The 26,226-nt window shown below is 45.5% G+C and overlaps 1 protein-coding gene and 1 long non-coding RNA gene across 3 annotated transcripts in view; one reads left to right on the top strand and one right to left on the bottom strand.

The window, feature by feature from the left end:
• The window catches only part of LOC134287638 (uncharacterized), a 196,971-nt gene that overhangs the window by 101,310 nt on the left and 69,435 nt on the right, over window positions 1-26,226 (bottom strand). The gene's annotated exons all lie outside the window — the stretch shown is intronic.
• LOC109405746 (uncharacterized) lies at window positions 10,476-14,615 on the top strand. 2 transcript variants are annotated; one of them, XM_062849934.1, is made up of 4 exons: window positions 10,476-10,875; window positions 10,934-11,342; window positions 11,400-11,487; window positions 11,550-14,615. In XM_062849934.1, exon 4 carries the CDS (start codon window positions 12,447-12,449, stop codon window positions 14,469-14,471), a length of 2,025 nt encoding a protein of 674 aa, XP_062705918.1. In that variant the 5' UTR covers window positions 10,476-10,875; window positions 10,934-11,342; window positions 11,400-11,487; window positions 11,550-12,446; the 3' UTR covers window positions 14,472-14,615. The 2 variants fall into 2 exon arrangements, with proteins under 2 accessions (XP_062705918.1, XP_062705917.1); XM_062849933.1 differs by having other exon boundaries at window positions 10,934-11,084; window positions 11,143-14,615.

The following is a 26,226-nucleotide window of genomic DNA, read 5'->3' as shown; positions in this document are numbered from 1 at the left end:
ATCGCACTTAAAGAGTTGAACTCGCGGAGTAACTTTGACGGAGATAGTTAGGTTTATTGGTGCTTAAATTTGTTCACAATAGTTCACTATGCAAACACTCGACTTGATGGATAGAAAAATGGACTGTATCACTTGGTGTTTTATTTCTGACTAAATATGTACAATGTAACAGAGTGGCTGCTGACCGCGTGCGATGTTTTCTGGACATCGGTTTTCTACCTGCGGTCGGCTCTATCGACGATCGTGAGGCGATCGATACGACCTAGAAATGTGCAACAGACTGATAATTTGTGTTTGATAGAACGGTACAACTATAACTGCTATCAATATTGCTCGGACACTAGCTACCTAATTGACTGCCGTAATTCTGCAAAGTGACGTAAGCGCCATTCAAAATGTCGATATTTGTTGGTATATTATATGTAATATCTGGTGTAACAATAACACTGTGGTATGCCTGTTGTATTAGAATGCAAGATCTAGTCGTAATCTATCATCTATGGAAAGAAACTTAGAGGATGAGCAAGAGTTTTACGCATAATAACCAAAAAATGGGCCAAAACTATCAATGTCGCTTACGTCACTTTGCAGAATTTGGGCAGTTGACCTTGTCGTGTTGATCAGTCGATTAGAATTTGTACAGTAGTGATCAAAATTTTAGTGTCGGTATTTAGCGCAAACATCATGAGTAGGCAAAAAATCGGGTTTAACGATAGGAAGAGAGAGTAGTCACGACTTTTACATCGGTCGGTTACGTTCAAAAATTACGTCCAACATTTGGGGGAGGGGGGGGGGGGTCTACAAAAGTGTGACACTACGTGTATTAGGTATAGGGAAAATGCGTGACAGAGGGGCGAGGGGGGGTCTAGAAATCCCAAAAATTGATGGACGTAGTATTTGAATCTTCCCTTAATAACTGGTTTGTAGGAAGAAGTTATCTATAGCATCATAAATGCTAATAGTTATTATTTTCTATATGTATAAAGAGTTAAACCAGTGCAGAATGCATTTGATGAATTACAAATAACTATCACAGTAAGTTCTTCTTAAATCTAATTGAATTAAATATAACCTAAAATTACTATCACAGATATGCTAAACGAAAGAATGACGGGACTAAGGACAGACATGTTAAAAACCGAAAAATGTAAGTAGTTTAAGTAAAATGAACTAAATTGTAATAAAAAATATATTCTTTCAGCTTAATGCTGATTCGCACCAAGGCAATGAGTTTTCGAGCTGCTCCGAAGATTTCGGCCCTTCCCAACTCCCGTAACAATATTAATAAATAGTGACTCGAGAACTTGTGCCCATGGGCCCAATGGTGCATCCTTGACGTGATGAACCATGCAATACTTGTTGGATAAATACACGAAAACGAACTCACTGATAAATATTCATTCCTGTGTCCAGTGATCATGTGCTGGGGAGAAGCTGCTATTATCACTCTTATCAGAAGGAAACGTATGTTTTATTGAAACTATATTAAAGGAATTCACGCCAATTGTTAACACTTGTCTTCTAGTAACGGACTAAACTATGTTTATTTGTTAAGTTTACAGAGGTGCCTGCCAAAGCATGCCCTCTATCCCAACATTTTATGTTATGGGAGCATTTCATTATTTCGTACTTTCACAATAACATAATAATGGCACGGTAAAGGCTGGGTATGCTGCGCAATTCAGATCCCATTGTGATCCACTAGCCTCTGCCCAGCAACTCCTATCCCTACCTCCACGTGGTACCGACCGGAAACTATGAGCAACTTTAGGAAAGATCGGGTAACCAATCCCGGTGCGAACTTTGGTCGTAGGGAAGAGGGGGGGGGGGGGGTTTGCTTCGGCAAACATGAGCGTCTGTTCTCCAGGAGGAGCGGCTCAAAACAGCGGTTTCTTCTTCTTCTTCTTTATGGCTCGACGTCCCCATGGGGGGACTGGGGCACTGGGACTTGGTCTGCCTCGCTTCAACTTAGTGTTCTTTTGAGCACTTCCACAGTTATTTTTTGAAGGGCTTTCTTTGCTTGCCATTGCATGAATTGTATATTGTGAGCCTTAACCACTAGGCTTACGTTGTCTCAGTCTGATCCCCATATCAGGGGCGGCTGATCAACGTCCAAGTGCCAGGGAAGGACTCTAAGCTCAACTGTGCACTATGGTCCTCCGGAAAGTCAGGCCCTACGAGCCAGCCGTGAAAAACCATTGTAACGGAAAATCAGCAACAGAATAATACGAACCGAGACCAACGGCAGCGACCCCAGTGAACAAAAAGGACTTGCGATTGGAAACTCGGTACGTGGAACTGCCGATCTCTCAACTTCATTGGGAGCACCCGCATACTCACCGATCGACTGAAGGACCGCGGGTTTGGCATCGTAGCGCTGCAGGAGGTGTGTTGGACATGAATATGATCTATGGTGCGAACGTTTAGAGGTAATCATACCATCTACCAGAGCTGCGGCAACACACGTGAGCTGGGAACAGCTTTTATCGTGATGGGTGATATGCAGAGGCGCGAGATCTGTTGGTGGCCGATCGACGAAAGAAGGTACAGGTTGAGGATCAAGGGCCGATTCTTCAACTTCAGCATAATAAACGTGCACAACCCACAATCCGGAAGCATTGATGATGACAAGGACGCATTTTACGCGCAGCTCGAACGGGAGTACGATCGCTGCCCAAGCCACGACGTCAAGACCATCATAGGAGTTTAAACGCTCAGGTAGGCCAGGAGGAGGAATTCAGACCGACGATTGGAAAGTTCAGCGCCCACCAGCAGACGAACGAAAACGGCCTACGACTCATTGATTTCGCAGCCTCCAAAGACATGGACATACGTAGCCAGAGATGGAATCCTCCTCAGAGCAAAACAAGAAAACAAAAATTCTGCACCACGCTCCCGCACCCAATGCCAGAGCGACTTCTCTCGGTTTCTTTCACCTTCCTGCTTGCAGCTTGTGACACCGAAACATGTGTGGATTTGTTTGCACAAAAAAGTGTGTTTGCTCAAAATTGAGGCACTTTGTGCACCGGGAGTTACATAAATATGCTTATGCTCATAAAATCAATAATTAACAAGCGTACAAGTATTTATGTATGCAATTGTGTCATGCAATGCGAACGGAACGATCATACCGCGCAAAACGCCGGTGAAATTGTCGAACAACTTTGCCGGAGCCTCAAAAATGATGCACAAAAATGTTTCTCTTAGTGCTGATTTTTGTGGTTCGACGTTTCTCTTTGTTTTCGCATGCTTTCTCCTTACGCTACGCTCCCGCACAAATGATAGCGGTGGGAGCGTACAAAGATAAAGAGAACAAAAACATGCATTTGAGGCACATTGCGGGAGCAAATGACAAGCCTGTACGTAGCACCTTTTTCCAACACAGCCTCCCTTATCGTTACACCTGGAGATCACCACAGCAGACGACGTTCTAATTGACGGACGGCACTTCTCCGATATTATCGACGTCAGGACCTATCGTGGCGCCAACATCGACTCCGACCACTATCTGGTGATGGTCAAACTGCGCCCAAAACTCTCCGTCATCAATAATGTATGGTACAGGTACGAGCAGAATCTCGAGGCCGCGTTGCCGGACGAGGGCGAGTTCGATGAGGCCCCTCTAGAGGACTGCTGGAGTACAGTGAAAGCAGCCATCAACGACGCAGCTGAGAGCACCATCGGGTACGTGGAACGGAATCGACGGAACGAATGGTTCGACGAAAAGAGCAGAACGGTTTTGGAGGAGAAGAACGCAGTGCGGGCGGTAATACTGCAGCAAGGGACCCGACAGAACGTGGAACGTTACAAACAGAAGCGGAAACAGCAGACCCGCCTCTTTCGGGAGAAAAAGCGCCGCCTAAAAGAAGCGTAGTGCGAAGAAATGGATCTGCTGTGCCGTTCCCAAGAAACACGGAAGTTCTACGGAGTTCTCAACAGCAGATTTAACTCGGTACGCTCGGTTATCCCTTTTACTGAATACTCTGTAAATGAGTTAACGAGTTCTGCAAATGAACGGTAAATATTGATTACCGAGTGTACCGAGTTAAATCTGCTGTTGAGAACTCAGTGAAAAGATGAAAAAATACAGAACTCAGCGAAAAATTTACTGAGCTGGAAAATCAGAATGTTATGCCGTTTTTCTTTTTTAACCTGGGTTGGAACTGGATTGGCGGAAAGTGTGTAAACAAACAACGTCAAACAAACTTTAGTACAAGCGAAACCGAAGTCGGGTTGGGGTTAAAACTGTGATCTGATCCAGTTCCAACCCAGGTTGGAACTGGATAATAAAGAAAAACGGCATTAGTGTGCAGCATCCAGAAGGTAGCCAGAATGCCGGACAACAACCCTGCAAAGTTGGTGTTCGCGACAGATCTTGGCGAGCATCAGGCGTGACCGAGGATGAAGAACAGCAGCCACGAACCGTGTATTATGGAGAAATATTGTTGATTCAGTTGCACGAAATAGCCTGATCATCTTCGTCGGAAAACCAGCGCACCTGATTTTCTTATTTTTATTTTATTACAAGTGAGCAAGAACAGAATGAAAAAATGCTTTGTTGTGTGAAGCTTGCCTCTTGAGATTTGTGCGTTTGAAGTTTGATGCACTGTTAAAGCGGGGTGTCAAGACGTTTGTCCTTAAACTCCACATTTTGTTCAAACTATGGTAAAAATAAGTCATTTTCCTTAAAATTTTGGCTTCCTTGCACCTTTTTTTGCTATAATGTACCAGTTATGGCTAATCCCATAAGGAATGCATGCAAATAGTGCGAAAAGGAACTGATGTTAGAGAATGTATCCATAACTGGTACAGGGCTCCTACCATTGGCACACGCTGTAATAAAGACTGAAAGTAGTTTTGGCTCCGTTTGTTGGGTAATTCTCGCTGAGACCGGCCCACTATTTACACCTTGTCTTCATAAATATTTAAAGTGCTGATTTTCTGAAAGCTCTCGCTAAAAAAGTAGGAAAAAATGCAGTTGGTTACTCAAATTGATGGAAACCCCGTTAGTTTGAGCCACAATAATTTTTGCAGACCCCTCGATTTTGGTCAAATGATGGCTCACTTACACCGTTATAACTCAAAAGTTTCTCCAAAACCCACCTCAAAACGAATTGTTGTTGAAAAGAGGAAATATAGAGCTACTATTTACGATAATAAAAAGTGGGGTCGGCCATATTGATTTTGGCCGCCATCTTGGATTTTTATACCAAAACATTTCTTCACCATGAGGGCAACCACCGATTTTCAATTTTTTTGCATCAATTGAAAGCTGAGACCTTGGCTGAGACATTTATACATAACATATAAAAAAAAATAGAGATGTCTTTCTCTTCTTTCAAAAGTAATCTGCCGTTTTGTTAATCATGCCACTTTTGCACACCGGGCCCGGTGCCAGCCGTTTACATAAATGCAACGATATTTCGCAGTTTTTACGAACACGAATTTAAATTCTGAGTCCACTAATGGAAAGCTGAAGGTTTAAGCTTTTCAAAACACTATAAAAGTTATGAAAACAATTCCCGCATCATTGAGAAACAGTCAAAAACGGAAACGAACCTCCGATTTGACCAAATTTTGCGGCACGCGCCTTTGTGTATACATGCAGGCGTAAACTCGGATGCTGTTGCATCATGCAACTTGCATGTCGTTGCCGGTGCGCATGGAAATGTATGGAGAAAACGTGGCATAATTTGCAAAACTACAGATAACTTTTGATAGGAAAAAAAGACATCTCTAATTTTTTGATATGTAATGTATAAATGTCTCAGCTTTCAATTGATGCAAACATTTTGTAAATCGGTGGTTGCCCTCATGGCGAAAAAAATGTTTTGGTATAAAAATCCAAGATGGCGGCCAAAACCAATATGGCCGACCCAACTTTTTATTATTGCAAAAAGTAGCTCTATCTTTCCTCTTTTCAACAACAATTCGTTTTGAGGTGATTTTTGGAGAAACTTTCGAGTTATAACGGTTGAAATGAGCCACCATTTGACCAAAATCGAGGGGTCTGCAAAAATTATTGTGGCTCAAACTAATGGGGGGTCCATCAATTTGAGTAACCAAATGCATTTTTCTTACTTTTTTAGCGAGGGCATTCAGAAAATCAGCACTTTAAACATTTTTGAAGACAAGGTATAAATAGTGGGCCGGTCTCAGCGAGAATTACCCTGTTTCTATATTTTTCCTGTAAGGTATGGAAACTAAGCTATCTTATAACATATTGATGTCATTCGTTGGTCTTCTAGTTATTTTTGCACAAATAGTTTTTCTTAGGTAGTGCTATAATTGGTACAGACACCTTAGCATGTGCTCATTTCTTGTATTAAATAAAATAAAGGGTATATTTTTTAAGCAAAACTTTGCAACCGTTCACTGCACCCTACTGCTGTCAACCATCCTCGGTTCCGATCTCCTCCCATCCTCGTAGGTCCACCCAATCACCCCCTCTCCATTCCGCTTTCCGCTCACGCATCAGCAGCGGCAAATCTCGACTCCCAGCGTACGCTCGACTCTGGCTTCAAAAACTTGTGAAAACTGTGTTCCTTGCTAAGTAAAACATTTATTTTAGGTGAAACCACGCCAGCGCCAAATGCCAAATGGGATATTAGTTAAACGGCGGCGGCGGTGGCGGTAGCGGCCGGGCGCGCGGTCAACGGTATGGGTCGCCTCATGCGCTGGAAAAGGATCCCGGTTTCCGTTTCGGTGCTGCGATACGAGCGAGAGCGGAAATAATTGGGGGCTGTCCATAAACCACGTGGTCATTTTTTTGGGACTTCTCAACCCCCCCCCCCCCCCCCGCGTGGTCATTTGTCCATACAAATTTTTTTATTCGTCCATACAAAATGCTCATAGGCCGAACCCCCCCCCCCCCCCCCTCATGACCACGTGGTTTATGGACAGCCCCTTGGGTGTGTCTAATAATTTATACGAGCACTCTTGACGCTGCTCGGCAGGAAATGCTTGTGGGAGCGAGCGAGAACACACCAGTCGCAGCGGTGAAACAGGACGATTCTTTTTTTTTGTGTTATCCTTGCGATGCGGTACATAAGCTTCGAGGATAGGCACTTACACAGAGGCATACAACGACGTAAGAACTAATACCACGTTGAACTCATCGAGTTATAGAAGGCATAAGTGGTGGTGGTACGCTAGCCTGAAGGGGAGGGGAAACACTGTAAATGCCTTGGTGTGACTTGTACATTTCCGCCATGAATGGTTGTTGCAGTGAAAGGAAAATTGTGTTTTTTGTTCTTTCATTGTTTCGGCTGGGATCATAAGGACGATGACAAATCCGAAAACGACAGCTGACAACTCGGTGCGTATTTAGGTACACCAACCTCTTTTGGCGCTGCTGGCCGGGGGTTGGAAGCGAAGGTGAAGTGTAGTATGCAGTGAAGTCGTGCGGACGTTCTTGGGTGGAGTGAAAACTTAATTTATGTGTATTTTTGTTAAGGTGCGTAGTTTGTTATCCAGGGCTGATAGAAGATGGTTTGATGAATTTGTGTCGTTATTTCTCAAACTATTGATTTATAACTACCGTAAAACGGGCTATCTTTGATAGTGCGGGAGGCATTGTATATTACAATTTTACCTCAAAACGAAGCTTTTGCGGTCTGTACCAATAAAATTGATTTTTTGCCATTACGTTGTGAAAACGTTAACTTTTCACTGAGTAAAAGGGCGCTAAATAGACCTATTTTTTCATCAAAACTAAACCGCTGAAAAGTACAAATTTTCGACACTTGTTCTGAAAAGTAGCACTTTTCGGTACTTTTACCAACATACATTTTTCATTCATTTTCGTGTGTGTTATCAATAGCAAACAAAATCAAAGATAATCGTAAACATCGTAGTTGCTACTCCGTGATTGATCGGAACAATCGAAGTTGCACAGAGATCCAATGAATGGTGCTTGGGACTAGCTACACACTCTCAATGTGCACAAAACGAGAGTTCAATATTTTAAAGTCAATAACGGCGCCGACCAAGTCCTTACGGTCATCGGGAAAGGAAAAGGAATGTTAGTTCGACAACTGTTGTTACTAGAAACCGTGGAATCCACAGCATCCCCACAGTTGTCTCGGAAAGGAGTAAATTGACTTAGTTATAGCGACAAGTGCCCAAAATAGGTACACCTGCCCAAATGGTACAAGACCCTATACGGAGAATAAACTTTCAAGCTTAGATAGCTATTTTCGAATTATGTATTTTACTAAGAATAGTCCCATGTCTTACCTGTGATTGACAGCCATTGAGGTATTGATGCCAAATATTTAAAATTTACTCAATTGATTGTTGGTGTGTTATGCCAGCACCAGAGTTACAAGATTAATTTGCAGATATTACAGGCTCCAGGAGTCCTCATGAAAACGCATTGGCGAAATTGTCCCAACTTCTTCTAGTATGCAAAGAAAAAAAAAAACTCGGAATGATCTCACCCAGTTCCATGTCGTCGGATGATCGCTGCTACTCCTTGACTCCTTCAATTTTCTGCAATACTATTTGCTACCAAGTGTGCATCCATTTTCATCACTTCACAAGGAAGGACAACGTGCACCTGCTCCAAACACGAACAATGCAACGTGGCTGAGATTATCATCGCAACTGCCTCAAACACGCGTTACTTTTCGTTTTTTTTTCCTTCCAACAATGCCACCCGACCGAGATCCCCATCGCAACTGCCCCAAACACGCGTCATTTTTCGTTTTTTTCGCCGAACAATGCAATCCGATCGCGATCTTCATCGCAACTGCCCCAAACATGCATCATTATTGACTTTTTCCTTCGAACAATGCCACCCGATCGTGATCCCCATCGCAACTGCCCCAAACATGCGTAATTTTTCACTTTTTGCGTCGAACAATGCAACGCGACCGAGATTTTCATCACAACTGCCCCAAACACTCGTCATTTTTCACTTTTTCCTTCGAACAATGCAACGCGACCGAGATCCCCATCGCAACTGCCCCATACACGCATAATTTTTGACTTTTTCCTTCGAACAATGCCACCCGATCGAGATCCCCATCGCAACTCTCATTTTCGTGTGTATTATCAATAGTAGGATGAACTGCATGTTAAATGAGGTTAATTGACTATGATAATCAATCGTACCTCATTCTGCAGAAGTACGTAACCTAGAAAAAAAACCCTATTCAAACCTCATTTTTCGTAATGACAAAAAATAGTATGCAACTCGTTGCAAAACTCGATTTTTTCAGCACTTATCGTATTTATCCAACTCGGCAAGCCTAGTTGGATAAATGTACGATTCGTACTGAAAATATCATCATTTTGCTACTTGTTGCAAAAATAAGTAATTTTACTACTAGATTCTAATATACACTGGAACCACTGGACATTTGAGGTGAGGCTAAGGGGGATTCCAGAAAGTTCCCATAAAATCCATAAAAGGGGGTTCCAAGGGGCTCCAGGGGCATTTTAAGTGGATGTTTCAGGGGATTTGAAGAGCCTTTGAAGGGCTATCAGTCAAGATTGGCTGGCGTTTTAATGGGATTAAGGGGAATTCAGGGGAATTTCAATAGTATTAAGGGGATTCAGGGATGTTTCAAGGGATCCTAGGAGTATTGAAAGGGCGTTGCATGAGACATGAGGGGCGTTGCAATGGGGTTTAAGAGTCGTTTCAAGGTATTCTAGAGTCATTTCAGAGTAATTTAAAAGTTTCAGAGTGTTTCAAGAACATTTAAAGGCATTCCTAGAGGTTGTAGGGGCGTTTCATAGCATTTCAGGGGATTTCAGGTGCGTTTCAGGGGGTTTACAGACCCTATTAAAGTTTCTAGAACACCTTAAAGAGACGAAAACTTCCATTGCCGGCCACGTTCATTGTTTTCGTTACGAAGATTACTTTCATTCCAAAAACGAATGATACAAGGTATGGTATGGAATGTGATTCGCCTGAAAAGCTGGTGTTGGGTGGCAGGCAAGATAATTTTGTGAATTTATTGCTGAATTACAAAATTCCTGAAGACATACAAAAATAGTTAGAATCTACAAGATATTCGAAAGTCCATGTAACTTACGATAGTGTTCGCTACCACCAAACAAATATAATTTAATTGTTGCTCAGTTATACTAAGTTCGTTGGTCGAACTGCCTGCAAAAACTTAAGCTTGTATTTGCTTTTTAGCCTAATGTTATCTTAAATTTCACACCTTTGATTAGCTAGGAAAAAAATGTAAGATCTGGTGACAACTTCTACTCTGTCTTTGTTTGAACACAATCTATGTTTATAGAAATATAATAAATGTAATGAACTTCGTATTTTTATGATTTTAGCCATGATCTTACCGTTCATTGAAATATATAATTATAATAGGCTTCGAATTCAACAAATTAGCAATTGTTGTAATTGCGGGATTGCTTGAAGAGCTGTAAACAAGGTGCATTCATGGTTAAAAAATATTTCACATAACATCATAGCATATGCAATACCTAGTAGGATAGTAACACTAATAGTGTTACGTTAGAGAAAATATTTTGAGTCATTTTGAGTTATTTTGTTAAGTGTGCATACCAAAAACATTACGTCCAAACGTCAAAGTTAAAACCACTGGGAACCGTGCAGAGAACGTTGGCTTGAAATCAAACAAGGTACAGAGAGTTTACTTGCCGAACGGAAATCAACGACATCCGCTTGACACACACATCAACACTCGGAAAGATCGGCACAAAGCACGAAGTGGAGTGATGACCGGTGGCTTGACCAGCAAGCAGAAAACATCGTGCTGCCGGACGATAAGGACGGATGCGGTGTGACCGCCATCGGAACAGTCGCCTTCGGAACTAAGGTCGCACAGCAAGTACCGCTTTCACCCGTGGGTCTGAGGAGAAACCGGACGGAAATTTTAGCTGGTGAGTTAATGGCCCGAAAATCATGGCACTTCGCTGACGTACTGCTCTTCCAAATCAGGCAAAAAATCGCTCATTTGCTGAGCATCAGCACGGCGCTCCTTCTCCGATCGCGAACTGGGACATGCATGAACCGCTTCGAAGAGGGTCCATCAACCGATCATCCGACCGCACGTTTCTCGGGCGGCGTCGCACGCGATCTTCGTTCTAAGGTGAGTGGCATGAGAAAACTCCAGAAACACGGCCAGCTGATGAAATACATGCTTTTAGTGGGAATCACGCTCATCGAACAGCACTGTGTCCTTGTTGGACTGGTGTGCCTTGCACAAAACACGAATTGCATGCACCATTCGACGAGCAATCCGTAGGAAACAGCACCATTCTAAACTGCACGGTTGTTGGCAGGCACAGCGTACCCGCAAAGTGTGCGGCGGTGGATGATACGAGTTAAAACCAGAGCAACCACCTAGGTGAGTCCCTTTGACCGTAGTGTGACAAGCGTGGACTAACGGAACCCTTCTCCCCAGATCTAAACCTAGCCACACAGAACGAACTCGACGCCCAGCGATTGGCCATCCACGGGATCTGTTACAAACGGAAAAGCCTTCATAAGAAGTAGGTTCCCCATCCTCGCCATTAATAGGGGACCTCGAGATACTAATTTGAGTACGTGTCAGGGCTTTTCTTTCAGAGCCTCGAATCTTTTGGCAGCGTCCACCCGGACGGCTCCACGGACGGGATCCGACTGGAGGCAGACGTGGGCAAGCGAGACACGATCACCACCGTACCGGAGCAACCTGCAGTGAGCAGCGAGAAGCCACGGAGGACGCATTCGCCACACCGGAATACGGTTCCGACTTCTAAGACGACGGGGAAAAGAAGAGCCGTGTCCAGCCCGACGCATCACCCGGCTCGCATCAGATTGCCCTGGGTCATCCCGGACGACTGTCCGGACGGAAATCGATTGGAGACGGACGGGGGCAAGCGAAACACGGCCACGACGTACTGCAGTAGCCTGCGGCGTGTAGCGAGAAGCGACGGAGGAAAATTCGTCTCACCTGAAGACGACTCGGGCTTCCAAGGCCGACAGTGGTTCCAGTCGACGCGTCAGTCCGTGCGCATATCCATGAGCGGACATTTGTGGACTTGCGAAATGTGGGCGTATCAAGCCGAGTGATAAGCGGCGCGGAGCCGACAAGAAGACGGGTGCACCCAGGAAGAAAACGAGCGTGAGTACCGAAGAAGATTATGTAGTATGGGAAGAAACTAGTTAGAAGCTAGGGATCAGAAGGCAGGAGACAGAATGTTTGGGAAAACGTAATAAAGGGTTTGCACACTGAATTTGAAACTTTGCGTCTTATGTTGTTAGCCGGTCCGATCAATGCCCCTTTCTCACCAGCAACGATCGTTTCACAACATTGGCGCCCAACAAAACGAACCATTTTAGTTTGTGGTTTGTAGATTTTAGAATTTGTGTTCTGTTTGTAGCACAATTCTCTTATTTTGTAGCACATTTGTAGAACCTACCACTTTTTTAGTTTTTGTCTAGTTGGCTAATTAAGACCTTTTGGATCATGGATCTAGCAAGCCTATCAGAAGAAGAGATCAGTTACGAACTGGCCTTGCGCCACGTGAACAATCTCGGGGCACTTCCTCGCAGGGCAAGAGCAGTTCGCTTGCGTGCTCTTATGCAGGATGATGAAATAAAAGGAATACTTTACGACAATTCCTCCCATGTTATGGATGTGGGAGACAATATCAGTCAATGTCAATCTCGCGTGCGCGAATTAATACCCGAAGTGGAAGCAGCATTGAAGCGCGGTGATCTCCCAGCAGTTCGTTTACTACGGTCGCGGTTAGTGCACTATCGGGACAGACTATCCATCGTGGATCCACCGGTAGCTTTCCTCGACACACACGCAGCCGTGGCGCTTTTAGTGCAGTTTTCCCTGGAAGATGTGGACGATGCGCTAGGAAGAACGAAGAAAAGTGCCAGACCAGTGAACAGTGACAGTGCTAACAGAAGCAGTACCGGTGCAGTTCCAAAAGGGACCACACAATCTTCGACCGTGACTGAAGGAGACTTCCTAGGATTCGACGAGAATGGAAATCCAGTCAACCATTCGGGTACATCGAATCAAGCGTCCATCATCCACGCTGAGCGACAACAGCGACATACAGCATCTCCAGTGACCGAGCCGACAGCAGCTAGACCTCAACGCGACAGCTCAACACTCCACGACAACGAGAGAGGCGCTGCATCGTTAGAAGCCATGCGTACCACGCGAGGAAGAGGTTGGAGCGCGGTTGGTCAGCGAGTCGTCCCGAACAACAGGTTTGAAGCGCAGAAAAACTCCAGCTGGCGAGAACCAACGATGGGCAGCACCATTCCACCACCGCCATATGAACCGATAAGAACCGATGCGGGCGAAGCTGATGCGAGAGGTGACTACAACCAACTGCGGGCCGATCTACTGCGACAGCTGAACTACAGGGCGCAAGAACACGTTCCAAGACCGCTGTTAGAAGAAAGAAGAACACTGAAGGCCATCCATAACTGGCCGTTCAGATACAAAGGCGAGAAGGATGGGTCGTCGCTGAACACCTTTCTGCAACGTGTGGAGATTTTCGCTGCATCGGAAGGAGTAACGGAGGATGTGCTGCTGAGGAACGTCAAACATCTGCTTCTGGACGACGCGCTCAACTGGTACAGCAATGTATACGTGTCGGGAGAGTTGGTAACCTGGGACGATTTCAAGCGGCTGATCAGACAAGAATTCTTGCCGGCGAGCTACGCCTACATTCTGCGGGCCGAAGCATACCACCGCTTGCAGGGCGAAGAAGAGCCGTTCTCCAAATTCTACCAAGATATATCCACTCTCTTCCAATACGTAGATCCTCCGGTGACTGATCAAGAGAAGCTGTTCATCATCAAGAAGAACATGAACTCCACGTATGCTCCGATTGCCGCATCACACCACTCCATACGTCTGCTGGTGAAGGCGTGCAAAGAACTAGACGAACTCCGGAAGCTACAGCATCATCAGCGACGCATCTCGCTACCGTATGGGGCACTGATTGAACCAGCGCTGGCTACTCCGAACTCTTCGCTGCGTCCGTCGAAGCCACAACTACCGCTCCAAAGATTTGGAAAGGTTCATGCTATGGAAACGGAAAGCTTTCACAGTTATGGAGAAAGCTGTTCGCCAACAGCCTACAGTGCAGAAGCAGAACAGGTAGCGCAGGACGAAGATAAGATGGACCAGCGGATGGAAGCCCTGTTACAGCAGGTGAATGCGTTGAAGCTGAGATTCGACCGTCGAGAAGCCGTAGGAAGGCAGTCACCCAACCAACAGTTCCCACAAATGTCAGCGAGCAATCCTAACAACCATCGCCAAGTTCCTGAGGCAAACAACGCTCGAGATCCACCGGCGGCGATGATCTGCTGGAACTGTGACGAAGGGGGACACCGGTTTATGGACTGCGCCAAACCCCAGGCAGTACTGTTCTGCTATCGCTGTGGACAAAAGGGATTCTCGTTGCGAAGTTGCCCGACCTGTCTTCAACGCTCGGGAAACGCGCAAGCGGGGAGCCAGTAACAGAGGGTAGGACATCCTCGCCTCAATTCGACGATCCCTCTACAATTCCTGACCTAGCTCAGATCAACTCACTGATCATCAACCCCGACAACGACAATCGTCCGCACGCAGTGGTAGACATACTCGGGAAACAAGTTACCGGATTACTCGACAGCGGGGCCAACTGTTCGATTCTAGGAGGCGACAACGTAAAGATGGCGCAGGAGCTAGGCTTGCAGCAAATAGCTCTGGTAGGAGGCATCAAGACGGCAGACGGAACTGAGCATCGCATACAATCGTACACCCGATTGCCGATAGCCTACAACAACAAAAATGAAGTCGTGTCGATGTTGCTCCTTCCCACGTTGCCGACCTGTGTGATCTTCGGGATGAACTTCTGGAACGCCTTTAGCATAAAACCTGTGTGCTGCACGATAAACCTGGAGGCTGAAAAGGAGGTCGCGCCGCAACAAGAATCCATGAAGCCGTTGTCAGAAGAAGAGAAGCAGATACTGGACGAAGCCATAAGCCACTTCCCGAAGGCCGAACCCGGAAGACTCGGAAGAACAGACCGGTACGTACATCGAATCGACGTTGGAGAAGCGAAGCCACGAAAACAGCGCTATTATCCCATGTCCAAGTACGTTCTCGACGAGGTGAATAAGGAGATCGACCGGATGCTGGAGCTCGACGTGATAGAAGAGGCACTATTCTCGCCGTGGAACAACCCGCTGGTTGCCGTGAAGAAGAAGACCGGTCAGTACCGTGTCTGTCTAGATGCCCGTCACCTTAACTCGGTGATGGTTAACGAGGGGTATCCCATCCCACAGATATCGGCAATCATGAACAACCTCAGCGGATGCACCTACATCTCGGCGATCGACCTAAAAGATGCCTTCTGGCAAATGCCATTGGAAGAGAAATCCCGGCCGGTGACAGCTTTCACAGTGCCGCAAAGAGGTCACTTCCAGTTCAAGGTCGTCCCCTTCGGACTTTGTACAGCGAGTCAAGCGCTGGCACGGCTGATGACGCACATCTTCGCCGACCTGGAACCTCACGTGTTCCACTACCTGGACGATATAATCATCTGTTCACGCACCTTCGACGAGCACATCAAGCTGATGAAGGAAGTGGCAAAGCGGCTGAGGGACGCTGGACTGACTATCTCCGCCGAAAAGTCGAAGTTCTGCCTGGAGGAGATGAAGTACCTGGGATATGTGCTGAATCAAAGCGGATGGAACGTAGATCAGGAGAAGTTTGAGTGCATCGTGCGTTTCCCAGCTCCGCAATGCAGGAAGGAGGTACAGCGGTTTTTAGGAATGTGCAACTGGTACCGCAGGTTCATTGCGAACTTCTCCAGAATCGCAGTACCGCTGACAGAGCTGACGAAGACGAAAACCAAGTTCCGATGGACGAAAGATGCAGAAGACGCGTTCCTGAAACTCAAATCAGCCTTGGTAGCAGCACCAGTTCTAGCGATGCCTGATCACACGAAACCGTTTGCCATTGCATGCGATGCGAGCGATGTAGCGATTGGTGCGGTACTGACGCAGGAGACAGACGGGGAAGAACATCCTATTGCCTACTTCTCCCAGAAACTGTCCTCGTCAGAGCGAAAGTATTCTGTGACAGAACGTGAATGTTTGGCCGTCATCCGGGCAATAGAGAAGTTTAGAGGGTACGTAGAGGGCACGAAGTTCACGGTACACTGCGATCACTCTGCCTTGAGCTATCTGAGATCAATGAAGAACCCTACAGCACTCATGAGTCGCTGGATACTCAGATTGAACGCCTTCGACTTCGACATCAAATACCGGAAGGGAGAAATCAACACGGTACCGGATGCTTTGTCTAGAATTGTCAGCACGATGGTCTTCGCTGCAGATGCTTCCGTCGATCAGTGGTACCAGAAGTTAACGGAACGAGTGCAGCAAGACGGGGCTAAGTTTCCGGACTTCCGTCTGGTGAATCAAGAGCTTTACAAGAACTGCAGCTGTAGGAATGAAGAAGGCGCGCTGACACACCGGTGGAGGAAAGTTGTCCCGCTCAATCAGCGAGCTGAAGTGATTGCGAAGTTCCACGACTCAACATCAGGAGCGCATCTCGGATTCCAGAAGACTTGGCAGAAGCTGCAGAACCACTTTTACTGGCCGAAGATGATGGAGGACGTCGCACGGTACGTGAGGGGATGCGAGACATGCAAAGCCAGCAAAGCGCCGAACAGAACAATGATGCCGAACATGGGTGGTCCCAAACCTGCCCGTGTACCTTGGGAATTGGTGTCGGTCGACTTCGTAGGTCCTTTCACTCGCTCTCGTGCCGGAAACACAGTGATGCTCGTCGTAGTGGACTGGGTGACGAAATACGTTGTCGTTCATCCGATGAGATCTGCGGACTCCGTTAAAATGGTGGAATTCCTAGAACAGCAAGTCTTCCTACGCTACTCTCGACCACGGATCATTCTCTCGGACAACGGGAAGCAATTTCTGTCGGCTGCCTTCAAAGCGTTGATCGCTAAGCACAACATCATTCACATGAAGACTGCGTTCTACTGTCCGATGGTGAACAATGCCGAGAGAGTGAACAGAGTCCTCATCACCTGCATACGAGCTCTGTTGGATGAAGATCACCGAGGCTGGGACGAAAACCTGCAAGCGATCGTAGCAGCCATCAACGGAGCGAAGCACGAGGCGACCGGTGTCAGCCCGCACTATGCGAACTTCGGTAGGGAGCTGATACTGCACACTGATCTGTATACTCAGCAGGAGTTGAACACGCCCGACGATCCGAAAGTGGCACAGGACGTACGGCTATCGGCGATTCGTCGTATCCACCAGTTCATCATCCAGCGCATAAAGAACAACCACGAAAAGACGAAGCAGCGATACAATCTGCGGACACGCGACATCGTTTTCAAGGTTGGTGATCTCGTCTGGCGTAGAACATTCACGCAGTCTTCCAAGGTGGATCACATCAACCGCAAACTCGACTCCAAATTCGCTCCGGCGACGGTGGTGAAGATCCTGGGAAGCAATCTCTACGTGCTGGAAGACGTGAAGGATGGCAAGCGAGGACAGTATCATGCCAAGGACATAAAGCCAGACTAACGAAGTAATTCCACAAGCTATGTAAGCAGCAACAGCTGTCAACTACGAATTATCTTCGGAGATACACCAAAATACGCGAAGCGGTCAAGATTCCATGGCGCAGAGCGAGAAACCAGACAACGCCCAAGGGTAGCAGAAGGAACGCAGTGAAGAAGAAACACAACGCGCTCCGGAAACACGGAGGACCCTGACGGTGCTGCGCCGCACAAGAATAATCTCTGCAGTGGAGTCTAGTTCGTCGTTCAGCGGCACTCATCAGACAACGGAGCCTAGGCAATCTCGGATTAGTTCCCAGTCGAGCTCCCAAACCAGGTCGAGCGTCCACAGTCAGGTGGGATGAGCAACAACTTTTCATAAACTACCTCTCCACCTTGACCATTATACAGCTATGTACGCAAATTCGTTTGTCAACTACAAACTTCCTAAGAAGTAAAAACACGCTTTGCGGTCAAGACAACGGTTCATCAGCAGCGAGAATCAGCGGTACACCAACACTTCTATCGCGCCAAGAAGTGTACCGCGCGCCGTTCGCGATCGTGAGAAATCGCACCCTGCGTCTTTGGAAACGGGGAGCAGGGATCTCTGCAGTACACCAGCTGGCTTCTGGATAGGAGGAGTGGAGAGTCGGAGATCGACGACCAACAATCGGTTCGACGCGGCTTGAAGCTTACGGCCACTATCGGGCGCAGCGGAATCGCACCTGGGAGTACTGGGAGAGGAGGAGTACGTGGCAGCGCCTACGGCAGGCGAGGGAGATTGGGACCCCGAAAACTATCCAGTGAGTAGGGAGGCTCCAAATACCGGAAATTGAGACAACGCGACAAGACCACAACCTACGGCAGGTTCGGGAGATTGGGACCCTGAAAGCAACTCAGCGAGTAGGGAGGCTCCAAATGCCATAAACAGCGACTGCATGAAGCCTACGGAGGGCTCGGGAGATTGGAACCCTGAAAGTTGAAGGATGGCCCCAAATACCAACAGAAGTGTCGGCACAGCGAAGGTAGGAGGACACAGCCGGCGAGGGAGATTGGGACTCCGAAAGCTAGTAAGGTGACGCCAAATGCCATCGACGGACAAGCTATGCAGACAGCGAGCAGGGAGCTGTTAACGACGAGCCTACGAGCCACCGAAACACGTCTTAGGGCAGTGGCTAGAGGACCAAGATCATCAAGCGGAACCTCGCCGTTCCTTGCAGCACAGCGGACCAACACATCAGAATCATCTGTCGCACACGGTCTAAACCTCAAACACAACGACCCGCCAGACAGTGAGGGACCCTGGGTAGTCGACCACGGAGTTGAAGGACCTGCAGCTTCGCGGATACGCCGCTGATCATCCGATCGGGCACCAAAACTGCTGCGGAGAATCCCACCGAGTGACATTGACAAACTTCCAGGCACAGGTCTTGAACTAAGTGGTAGTCGGTTGCATGGGGGTCACTACGAAAAACTTCCATAAAAGCAACGCGACCGGGGGGCGCGGTAAAACCTCCTTTCTGGGCTCGTAGTGATTCAGGACGACCAAATCCGACCTTTACTCAATCGTGACTGACAACATCCACTGTAGACGTTCATATATTAGCCAACACTAACCGTAATTTTCGTTACATGTTTTGATCTTTAGTTTTATTGTAGCTCTTAAAACTAGAATAGATCATACTGAGTGTTTTGCCACAGGAACGGCATAGCACAGAAGATGGGACAAGAACTAGCGCAGAGACATTTGCTCATTTGTGAGCGTTCAGATCACCTTTGGCAGGACTCGCTGCCGTTATGTTTGTTTTGATTATGTTTTGAGCTTTTGGATCTGGCGAACAACAAGGTTTGCGTTTGTTAGTTTTGTTGCAGTTATCGACATCTTGAGGTCTACTCAAAAGATAGCCTTCAGATCTGCTCCAGTCTCTCTGCGACTTCTTGTAGAAGTGAGTCTGAGAGTTTTTTGTGAGCTGCCTGTCAGCGCTCACAAAAAACTCTGCGCCTGTGGTAAGGTTGTGTTACGTTAGAGAAAATATTTTGAGTCATTTTGAGTTATTTTGTTAAGTGTGCATACCAAAAACATTACGTCCAAACGTCAAAGTTAAAACCACTGGGAACCGTGCAGAGAACGTTGGCTTGAAATCAAACAAGGTACAGAGAGTTTACTTGCCGAACGGAAATCAACGACATCCGCTTGACACACACATCAACACTCGGAAAGATCGGCACAAAGCACGAAGTGGAGTGATGACCGGTGGCTTGACCAGCAAGCAGAAAACATCGTGCTGCCGGACGATAAGGACGGATGCGGTGTGACCGCCATCGGAACAGTCGCCTTCGGAACTAAGGTCGCACAGCAAGTACCGCTTTCACCCGTGGGTCTGAGGAGAAACCGGACGGAAATTTTAGCTGGTGAGTTAATGGCCCGAAAATCATGGCACTTCGCTGACGTACTGCTCTTCCAAATCAGGCAAAAAATCGCTCATTTGCTGAGCATCAGCACGGCGCTCCTTCTCCGATCGCGAACTGGGACATGCATGAACCGCTTCGAAGAGGGTCCATCAACCGATCATCCGACCGCACGTTTCTCGGGCGGCGTCGCACGCGATCTTCGTTCTAAGGTGAGTGGCATGAGAAAACTCCAGAAACACGGCCAGCTGATGAAATACATGCTTTTAGTGGGAATCACGCTCATCGAACAGCACTGTGTCCTTGTTGGACTGGTGTGCCTTGCACAAAACACGAATTGCATGCACCATTCGACGAGCAATCCGTAGGAAACAGCACCATTCTAAACTGCACGGTTGTTGGCAGGCACAGCGTACCCGCAAAGTGTGCGGCGGTGGATGATACGAGTTAAAACCAGAGCAACCACCTAGGTGAGTCCCTTTGACCGTAGTGTGACAAGCGTGGACTAACGGAACCCTTCTCCCCAGATCTAAACCTAGCCACACAGAACGAACTCGACGCCCAGCGATTGGCCATCCACGGGATCTGTTACAAACGGAAAAGCCTTCATAAGAAGTAGGTTCCCCATCCTCGCCATTAAGGCGAAACTGGAAGCATTTCCTCATTTTTTTGGTTTTTGATTTTTTATTAACTAACGAAGCAATATTTTTAAAATCGGTTTTCGTGCACATGTAGAGTATGGATCAGGGTATCTTCTGAATTTTTTACGCTGCAGAAAATATTTTTCGTTTTTGCTGAAACCATTTTTTAGTGAAATTTTGTTCAAAAATGGTTTCTGCAAAAACGAAAAACATTTTCTCTCGCGTAAAAAAATCAGAAGATACTCTGATCCATACTCTACAACTGCACGAAAACCGATTTTGAAAATATCGCTTCGTTATTTAATAAAAAATCAAAAACCAAAAAGTGACGAAATGGATCCAGTTTCGCCTTAATAGGGGACCTCGAGATACTAATTTGAGTACGTGTCAGGGCTTTTCTTTCAGAGCCTCGAATCTTTTGGCAGCGTCCACCCGGACGGCTCCACGGACGGGATCCGACTGGAGGCAGACGTGGGCAAGCGAGACACGATCACCACCGTACCGGAGCAACCTGCAGTGAGCAGCGAGAAGCCACGGAGGACGCATTCGCCACACCGGAATACGGTTCCGACTTCTAAGACGACGGGGAAAAGAAGAGCCGTGTCCAGCCCGACGCATCACCCGGCTCGCATCAGATTGCCCTGGGTCATCCCGGACGACTGTCCGGACGGAAATCGATTGGAGACGGACGGGGGCAAGCGAAACACGGCCACGACGTACTGCAGTAGCCTGCGGCGTGTAGCGAGAAGCGACGGAGGAAAATTCGTCTCACCTGAAGACGACTCGGGCTTCCAAGGCCGACAGTGGTTCCAGTCGACGCGTCAGTCCGTGCGCATATCCATGAGCGGACATTTGTGGACTTGCGAAATGTGGGCGTATCAAGCCGAGTGATAAGCGGCGCGGAGCCGACAAGAAGACGGGTGCACCCAGGAAGAAAACGAGCGTGAGTACCGAAGAAGATTATGTAGTATGGGAAGAAACTAGTTAGAAGCTAGGGATCAGAAGGCAGGAGACAGAATGTTTGGGAAAACGTAATAAAGGGTTTGCACACTGAATTTGAAACTTTGCGTCTTATGTTGTTAGCCGGTCCGATCAATGCCCCTTTCTCACCAGCAACGATCGTTTCACAACAATAGTAGAAGAAATATCGAATTCAAGGTGCGATTTGCATTGGTATTTAGTATTTTTACAAGCCGAATTTTTCGTAATAACTAATTTCACTGCATCAATCTATTGTTTCGATGTCATGGATTGCTTAGTTGGAGCTTCTCTTCTTCTTATTTGACTCGCAGGCAGTCCCCTTGACAGGTGCTGGGCGTGGCGAGAATGGACATTCAGTTTTGCCTACATTGGGCACACGGGGTAGAACGGGCTCTGACGTAGCGCACCCAACACTCCCCCTCGAAATGCTATTATCCTGAACTGCATTACTTCTAACGCCTACGTCAAGCACGGCAAGTTTTACCGCAGGTCGCTCATAGATTCCGCTGGCAGTTTGAACGGTAGCACTTCTCACTTGATGATCAGCTCCATGCCTGATCCCGATTACACGACCCTTGGGCCAGGTGTTCCGTGGAAACTTTGGGTCCACGATGATAACCAGGTCGTTGATCTCAATCGGCTTGACATCTGAGAACCATTTCGTTCGGCGCGTGATACATGGCAGATAATCTCGAAGCCATTGCTTCCAAAACTGGTTTGCTAAGGCTTGCGAAAGCTTCCAGCTGTTCTTCAGTACCGTTGATCTGTCATCGAAGGGTACCCACGTTCTCAAACCATTGCTAGATCCCAACAAAAAATGGTTGGGGGTTAATACTGGGGAACAGTCGTCATCTAGAGGCAGGTCAGTCATCGGGCGGGAATTCACGACGTTCTCTATTTCCGTTAGCATGTTCTCGAGAACTTCGTGAGACACGGTTCTGTTAGGCTTCAGTTTGGCTAGATTTTGCTTCACGGTTCGCACGAGGCGCTCCCATGCCCCTCCCATGTGTGGAGATGCCGGAGGTATGAAAGCCCAGCTGGTGTGCGAGGTTGTGAACTCTCCCAAGTAACACAATTAGTTATAATACTGTATATAATACATGTTTCATACAAACGTCCATGTTTTGTTTCAAATATGGAAAACGTATTTTCATACACTTATATAACCGAAAAAGCGCAAAAAATGGCGGCTTATAAAACATCTTTGATGTTACTGAAGATGTTTTTCAATACATCATTATAACATAAAATCATGTATCGAATATGTTCTCAGCAACATCATAACAACTTTCTTATTGCTGGCACGAAATTAATATTCATCAACCACGCACTGCAAACCAATATGGCATCTATTATAAATGCAGCATTAAGTGATGGCTCAACATAATTTTCAGGTCTTACACATCGTGTGTAATTTACCATCTCGATGTTTGGGCACTATGACTTAATTTCATGTGCCGTTCAAAATTTATGGTGAAATAAGCACTTTTCCTCCTAATAAATTCATTCGCTTTCCATCGGAAAGAAATAAGAAGGGAAGTTTTTTGACATTTCTGTGGTTTGTAAGAGATTTTCAAACAAATATTCAGACATGCAACATGGTGGCTTCTTGACAAAGTACCGTCAGAATGTTTTGGGATGTTATTTTAAATTATGATGTATTAATGGCATTCTTTTAGACTGTAGAATTTGTCTTCGTTATCAATAAGGAAATTATATTATTTCATTACATATTTAAACTGTTCCAGATGGATAATTATTGGCAGAAACATCAGTAGATGAACTAACGGCTATATATATATAAAAATGATAGTGTGAAACTTTTTAGCAGGCACTGTAATTGGTCTGGCCTGATATACGGAAGAGCTCAAAATTTTAGAAATACGTTTAAATTACGACTGTTATACATCTCAATAACATGTTTGTCGAATACCACTTGAATCGAATGAAATACATTGAAAAAACATCATAGCAACGTATTTTGAACATCTACTACTCAATAGCATACGACGATGTCATTTTTGGTTTTGGATGACCTGTTTTGAACATAGGTATAACAATAACAAAGTTGGAGTGCGTTTCCTAGAACGAATACCAAATAATTGATTTCGTTTGTTTCACGGGATAAAAATAGTTTAAAAACTGTGCTGGTAAGGGAGATTTAGCCGCCAGGTAAGTGTCCCCAGTGATTTTAAGGTGACGGGAGGCCTGCCATATAAATAAAGTTGAATGGTGGCGTCCATCTTTCGAGCCATGGTGACTGTGATCTGCTGATTGGTCTGCGCCAAGCTTTTAGAGACTATTAACATACCCATTAGTTACCCCGTTTAGCATACTTGTAGCAGGATCAATCCACAAACCATAAAATTAAAGTTGCAATCGTATTTGGATTGCCTTGTATTTTTAAGTGAAAGAGATGTTTCTTAAATAATGATCAAATCAGTGAGAAGAGATAGCAAACTAATTATGTTGTACATTAACGTATTTAGCACGTAAAAACAACGTTTTAATAACATGTTTGATCTCAAAGGTTATAACTATGTGCTGCTGATGTTATACAAAACATCTTCAATTAAAGGATGACGGTGATATAAATATCTTGTGTAACCAACGCTAAATTTACGTTATTTTAACTTGTAGTGAGGATGATAACATTTTTCAGTAACTTGTTATTGCCAAACACAGTTAAAACATAATTTCAACATAATATGTATTCAAATACGATTATAGTACTATACTACAACGTCTTTTTTTAGGTTTATTCTCAAAGATGTTTTCTGTGTTACTTGGGCTGTCGCAAGTCGTTCCTGATCCAAATTCTTCACCGCGCTATTCAACTCTTTGCTGGCTCCTTGAAAGTTTGTTCCCCGATCGCTGTATATAACTGCTGGAACTCCTCTCCGGGACATGACATTTCTTAAAGCCATTATGCAAGAATCGGTAGTCATTGTGTGAACTATTTGTAGGTGAATGGCGCGAGTGGTAAGACATGTGGCAAGCAACACCCATCGTTTTTCAAGCCGCCGTCCCAAGATGATCACGTAAGGGCCAAAGTAGTCCACCCCCATATATGTAAATGGACGAGCATATGCAGCCAGACGTGAAAGAGGCAAGTCTCCCATACTCGGCGATTGTGGTCGTGCTTTATCGTTTTTGCACTGTTGACAGGTTCGTCGAATACTACAGGGGATGGCCAAAATGTTTGGGATAGGCAACTTTTTTTCTCCCACAAAAAAATTCAACATGCTGTAACTTTTCATAGAGTGCATCAAAAAATCTCAAATTTTGACTGTTTGTCAACCTATTATGTGTGCATCACTGGTACAAATTTGGGCTCGATTGATTAATTTTTCGCGAAGTTAGAACCGTTCGCGTAAAACACTATTTTTTAGACAACTCATTTTTGAGCTGTCATATCTCGGAAACCAGTTAACCGAATTGAATGAATTTTTTAACGTTTATCAACAATATATTGATGCTTAATACGACGTTATAAAATGTAATATTTCCTCACGGCGAATTAAGTTATATCGGGTTGAAATTTTTACCCATATAGAGGAAAATAAGTAAAATTTACAATACCACACAAAAATTATTAAATGTGTTCTTCTTTCAATCTAAATAGGCTCTAATATATCTAATTAGAGATAATTTGAGAACAGAAGTGGAAAATCTTTGGATAACAATACTAAAATTTATTGACATTGATGTAAAAAAATACATTTTTTCGAAAAAAGTCCAAAAAGTGTCAATCCATGATAACTTTTTTCAACGTTTAAAAAGTGTCTATGTTTTAATAGTTTGTGAAGCATTTACATATTGTTAGTGTACGTTCAAAATTTCATTCAATTCGGTTTACTGGTTTCCGAGATATGACAGCTCAAAAATGCGTTGTCTAAAAAAAGGTGTTTTACCCGAACGGTTCCAACTTTGCGAAATATTAATCAATCGAGCCCAAATTTATACCAATGATGCACATATAATAGGTTGACAAACAGTCAAAATTTGAGATTTTTTGATGCGCTCTATGAAAAGTTATAGCATGTTGAACTTTTTTGTGAGAGAAAAAAAAGTTGCCTATCCCAAACATTTTGGCCATCCCCTGTATTATACGTAGCTTTCAGGTGAGAAATGCTATATCGCTGCCGCAACTCGTTGATGGTTGTGTTGTGGTTTTGGTGATAATGTTTGCTATGGTAGTAGAATACTAGGAGTCTAGTGATGTGATGATCCCTGGGTAGAATAATAGGGTTGACCGCGTCTTGGTTTGCAAATTGGCATGCCTTGGTCCTACCGCGAACACGGAGTACGCCGTCTTCATCAAGAAAAGGGCAGAGGCGATAGATGGAGCTGCTCTTTGGGATCACCAATGAAGAGGTTTCCTTCGTTCGTTTTTCCAGAAGAACGGCAACTTCGTCAGAAAAGGCACTGCGTTGAGCCAACCGGTACAGATATTTTTCTGCTAAATCCAGCTCTAGGTTTGTTAATGGTCCTGTGGCCCTTTCGTGTTTGAATGCCTTCGCATTCCCGATGAAACGAAACACGTAAGCAACGCGGCGTAGTAGAGGTGTCCATTTGGAGAATCTTTGGGGATCAATAATCGGCTTCAACACCCTCAGGTGCACTAGCAAGTGCGGACGTAATTCCTCTACTGTTGCTCCGG

The sequence above is a fragment of the Aedes albopictus genome, chromosome 2 (assembly GCF_035046485.1).
Source record: "Aedes albopictus strain Foshan chromosome 2, AalbF5, whole genome shotgun sequence".
NCBI classification, from domain to species: domain Eukaryota; kingdom Metazoa; phylum Arthropoda; class Insecta; order Diptera; family Culicidae; genus Aedes; species Aedes albopictus.
This window is presented reverse-complemented; position numbering and strand designations above follow the sequence as displayed.

Excerpts from the sequence above, each read along its gene's own strand:
- LOC109405746 (XM_062849933.1), top strand. The coding sequence starts at position 12,447 with ATGGATCTAGCAAGCCTATCAGAAGAAGAGATCAGTTACGAACTGGCC.